Source organism: Vicia villosa, linkage group LG1 (assembly GCF_029867415.1).
Source record: "Vicia villosa cultivar HV-30 ecotype Madison, WI linkage group LG1, Vvil1.0, whole genome shotgun sequence".
NCBI lineage: Eukaryota > Viridiplantae > Streptophyta > Magnoliopsida > Fabales > Fabaceae > Vicia > Vicia villosa.
The window spans coordinates 167,282,278-167,287,669 of record NC_081180.1 but is presented as its reverse complement, the minus strand read 5'-3'; the positions used below and the strand labels follow the sequence as shown (position 1 = coordinate 167,287,669).

The 5,392-nt window shown below is 35.6% G+C and overlaps 1 protein-coding gene across 1 annotated transcript; it reads left to right on the top strand.

Moving 5' to 3' along the window:
* The first annotated feature begins 810 nt into the window (after nucleotides 1-810).
* LOC131644618 (cell division control protein 48 homolog E) lies at nucleotides 811-5,109 on the top strand. The gene is made up of 9 exons (XM_058915170.1): nucleotides 811-969; nucleotides 1,105-1,270; nucleotides 1,413-1,641; nucleotides 2,229-2,995; nucleotides 3,106-3,327; nucleotides 3,448-3,519; nucleotides 3,604-3,885; nucleotides 4,008-4,367; nucleotides 4,492-5,109. Exons 1-9 carry the CDS (start codon nucleotides 941-943, stop codon nucleotides 4,789-4,791), a joined length of 2,427 nt encoding a protein of 808 aa, XP_058771153.1. The 5' UTR covers nucleotides 811-940; the 3' UTR covers nucleotides 4,792-5,109.
* Nucleotides 5,110-5,392: the final 283 nt, after the last annotated feature.

Below are 5,392 nucleotides of genomic sequence, written 5' to 3'. Positions count from 1 at the left end.
GTAGAAATTGAAAGATTGCTGAGAAGCAAGTTTATTCGAACTGCGAGGTATGTCGAATGGTTAGCTAATATAGTGCCTGTCATAAAGAAAAATGGTAGCCTTCGTATATGCATAGATTTCAGAGATTTAAATAAGGCTACCCCTAAAGATGAATATCCCATGCCGGTTGCTGAATACCCCTATATGGATTTTTAATATAAATAGTTTCATATAAATAACAAATAATTTTTTTTTTTGAAATAAAATTATTTTGTAACCTTAAATATTCTTTGTAGTTGTATTAAAATTAATGACAAGACATAAGAAAAGAATAGAATTTCTTTAAACATAGGTATAAAATTAATTTAGAAAGAGAATATACTTTTTATTTTTTTTTGACAAAGTTTATTAAACTATTTTAAAAATAAGAGTTTAATATCGCTATAATTTGTTTACACACAAATTAAATCAATATCATCATTTGGATAAGTTTAGAAATATTTTAAAAACTAATCTAGCAACATTATGTAACAATGTGATGTAACTGCATGCGTTTCATATGCATACCACTTAATGATAATATTATTTCAAAATAAAATCTAGAAGTTTCATTATTGCAACAATAAATTTCAAATTTGTTTTTGTGAATAATTTCATATTTTATATCAAATCTAAATCTTTTTTTGTGAACAATTTGATATTATATATCAAATCTAATATTTTTGTGAAAATATCAAATCTGTATAGCTAAAAAAAATAAAAATTAAATAAAAAAAAATCTTTTTAGATTTTCTTCGGTAACAAGAAACCGACTCACTTAACCCAACTCCTCACTTCATCGAATCGAAATATCCACTATAAAACCCACCAACCCAAACCCTCTCTAACTACAATTCTTATTTCACTTTTTTCACATCTCAATTTCTCTCTCAAAAATTCCCAATTCTCTGCGTCTTCTTCAATGGCTAACCAACCTGAATCCTCCGATTCGTAAGACTTTTCACCTTCTCAGATCTATATCTTCTTCAATTTCTCATTCGAGTTTCAATTTCGATTTCGATTCTGATTATTGTTACAATCGCTTTTTTGAATCTGATTTGTTTGTGTTTTTTTGATTATTTTCAGAAAGGGAACAAAACGTGACTTCAGCACTGCTATCTTAGAGCGGAAGAAGGCACCTAACCGTCTCGTCGTCGATGAGGCCGTCAACGACGACAACTCAGTCGTCGCACTTCACCCTGAAACTATGGAGAAACTTCAACTTTTTCGGGGCGATACCATTCTGATCAAGGTAATATAATTCTAATCCGAACAAACCCTAAGGAAAACCCTAGGGCAAAATCTTAGAATCTTTCATAAGAGGATCTAGCTTTTTTTTTCGGTGATTAGGTTTTTGATTTATTGAATGTTTGTTTGTTTTGTTGGATTTTTAGGGGAAGAAAAGGAAGGATACGATTTGTATTGCACTTGCTGATGATACTTGTGATGAGCCAAAGATTAGAATGAACAAGGTTGTGAGAAACAATCTTAGGGTTAGGCTTGGAGATGTTGTTTCTGTTCATCAATGCCCTGATGTCAAATATGGAAAGAGGGTTCATATTCTTCCCGTGGATGATACTATTGAAGGGGTTACTGGGAATCTCTTTGACGCCTACTTGAAACGTGAGTTACAGTATTAATTTTTTTTGTTCACCATGTTTTTTTATTTAACATCATCTTTAGTTGTTCCCTTTTGATTAGACTGGGCTTGTAAAAAGAACTACTAGTTTATTGTATCATAGCTTTGTTTTGCATGATCAATATTTGTTAATTAGTGGCCACAGTTGTGGGATTTCCGGAATTTGAACAATTGTTATTGTTCTGTGATATGCTATTTTAAAACAAAATGTTTTCATATAGTGGTGCTGCAACCTGCAGCCTAAAAAAGTTTGAACAAACTGTTTTTTTCCGTGATATGCAATAGACTACACTGAACCTGATAAGTTTTTTTGATACTGGTTGAATCACTGTTGATATGATTTGTCTTTCATTTTGTGAGAATTGAAAGCGAATGACCCTTATGGATAAATATTGACTTCCTTATGCCTAACTTACATATGAATAAATTAATCTCTTTATTGTAGTTAAATTGTGATGGTATTGTTTTGTTATTTTTATTGGCTTTGATTTAGCTCACTAACATATATTTCAGTGAATTTTATTTGCATTGTTATTTGGTATGCATACTCACTGCTGTTTTTCTTTTGCAGCTTATTTCTTGGAAGCATATCGTCCAGTTAGGAAAGGAGATTTCTTCCTTGTGAGGGGAGGGATGAGGAGTGTGGAATTCAAAGTTATTGAATGTGATCCTCAGGAGTATTGTGTTGTTGCACCTGACACTGAGATCTTCTGTGAGGGAGAGCCTGTTAAGAGGGAAGATGAGAACAGACTTGATGAGGTTGGTTATGATGATGTTGGTGGTGTTAGAAAGCAAATGGCTCAGATTCGTGAATTGGTGGAACTGCCATTGAGGCATCCACAATTATTCAAGTCAATTGGTGTTAAGCCACCAAAAGGTATTTTGTTGTATGGACCCCCTGGTTCTGGTAAGACTTTAATTGCACGAGCTGTTGCAAATGAAACTGGTGCTTTCTTTTTCTGCATTAATGGTCCTGAGATCATGTCAAAGTTGGCTGGTGAGAGTGAAAGTAATTTGAGGAAGGCATTTGAAGAAGCTGAGAAGAATGCACCCTCAATCATCTTCATTGATGAAATTGACTCCATTGCTCCAAAGAGGGAGAAGACTAATGGTGAAGTTGAGAGGAGAATTGTTTCCCAACTCCTGACTCTCATGGACGGGCTTAAATCCCGTGCACATGTTATTGTTATGGGAGCAACAAATCGTCCCAATAGCATTGACCCAGCTCTCCGTAGGTTTGGAAGGTTTGATCGGGAGATAGATATTGGTGTACCAGATGAAGTTGGACGTCTTGAGGTTCTTCGTATCCATACTAAAAACATGAAGCTTTCAGAAGATGTAAGACTGAATCCTCCCCCTTTATCTGTGTTTTGATTTGGACATTCTATGATCTGATTTTTTGATATTCTGTAATCTGACTTTTTTTTATTCTGCTGTTCGATCAACAGGTTGATTTGGAAAAGATTGCTAAGGAAACCCATGGTTATGTTGGTGCTGATTTAGCTGCTTTGTGTACCGAAGCTGCACTTCAGTGTATCAGAGAGAAAATGGATGTGATTGACCTTGAGGATGAAACCATTGATGCTGAAATATTAAACTCAATGGCGGTCACTAATGAACATTTCCATACTGCACTTGGATCGAGCAATCCCTCTGCTCTCCGTGAAACTGTAAGTATTGTAGCATATCTGTATTTGTATACCAATGCTAAACATGCTGTCCTTCTAATCTTTGAGATTAGACCTTCAAAAACTTATTTATATCTAACTTTGTCTTTGCTATTGAACCAGGTTGTTGAAGTGCCCAATTGCAGCTGGGAAGATATCGGTGGTCTTGAAAATGTTAAGCGAGAACTCCAGGAGGTAACTCAAGCTCTTATGTCAAATTGCATTACTTGTTTCTTCTCACCAGTTTCTGGGTTTTAATACTGTTTCTCTCTTTTGCAGACTGTTCAATATCCAGTGGAACACCCTGAGAAGTTCGAGAAGTTTGGAATGTCACCTTCCAAAGGAGTTCTTTTCTATGGTCCTCCTGGTTGTGGTAAAACCCTTTTGGCCAAAGCTATTGCTAACGAATGTCAAGCAAACTTCATTAGTATCAAAGGTCCTGAGCTACTTACAATGTGGTTTGGAGAAAGTGAGGCTAATGTGAGGGAAATTTTTGACAAAGCTCGTGGTTCTGCTCCATGTGTCCTATTCTTTGATGAACTTGATTCTATTGCAACTCAGGTTTGTACAATAATTATGTGCATATTTTAAATATATTAGAGTATAGTGTGCCTTAACGCTCCTGTAACTTTCTTCTCATTAACTGTGTTTAAATTAAATCTGTTGTGTGCCTTATCTTACAGAGAGGCAGTAGTTCTGGAGATGCCGGTGGTGCTGCTGACAGGGTATTGAATCAACTGCTTACAGAAATGGATGGAATGTCTGCGAAGAAAACTGTGTTTATCATTGGGGCCACTAATCGACCAGACATTATAGACCCTGCTCTACTGCGTCCTGGACGTCTGGACCAGTTGATTTATATCCCCCTTCCAGATGAGGATTCCCGCCATCAGATATTCAAAGCTGCCTTGAGAAAATCCCCCATTGCAAAGGATGTTGACATCAGAGCTCTTGCCAAGTACACTCAAGGCTTCAGTGGAGCTGATATTACTGAAATTTGCCAGCGTGCATGCAAGTATGCTATTAGAGAGAACATTGAGAAGGTACATTTTAAGAAACCTTTTTCTCATTCCTATTCACTAATTTGCCTTTACTAATGACAGCTATAGAAATTTTAAAATTGGATTAAGTGTAGAACTAATTTTCCTCCTCAATTGTTCTGGGCAGGATATTGAAAGAGAAAGGAGGAGAAGTGACAATCCTGAGGCTATGGAAGAAGATAATGAAGATGACGAGGTGGCTGAAATCAAAGCAGCACATTTTGAAGAGTCAATGAAGTACGCACGCAGGAGTGTTAGTGATGCTGATATCCGCAAGTACCAAGCATTTGCTCAAACCTTGCAGCAGTCGAGAGGGTTTGGAAGTGAGTTCAGGTTTGCAGACACCAGTGCTGGTGGTACCACCACTGCTGCTGCTGACCCTTTTGCTAGTGCCGGCGGAGCTGATGAAGATGACCTTTACAGTTAGTTGAAACATTTGCTATTTTTATTCTGGAAGTACAATGTTGCCTAATTTATGTACTTTTTCATTTGTTTGTATGAAATCTGGCTTCCATTTAGATTATTACTGTCATTGCTCCGTTAAAGATATTATTGGTACATCATTAGGTGCGAGCCTCTCTTAAGGTTTGAAACAATTTATTTGGTCAGTTTCTAGGATCATATATATGGTCCTAGGTTCTCAGCTCTTGGTGGTTATTACAATTGTATTTCTGAACTTACACATTTTTAACAGCAATGCTTCTAAGTAACTTAAAGGAATAAATTCAACAATCTACGTTTGTCATATTGATGTCTATTCCTAATGTTTGTTGATAATTCTATTGAATAATGAGCATTTCTCGTATTGATGTGTATGTTTTTGCTTATTTTGAGTCAGTCTTGTCCAACATACTGCAAACTCTTTTATTTTTAATTTTATTATCACAGTGAACTACTACTTCCGATCAATTTTTTTTTTTTAAACTTCCAATCATATTGGAATGAGAAACTGAGAGTGGTTATATGTTTTTTTAACTTCTTGTAAACGAGAAAGTAAAAGACAAAAGCTTGAATAAAAGATTACGATC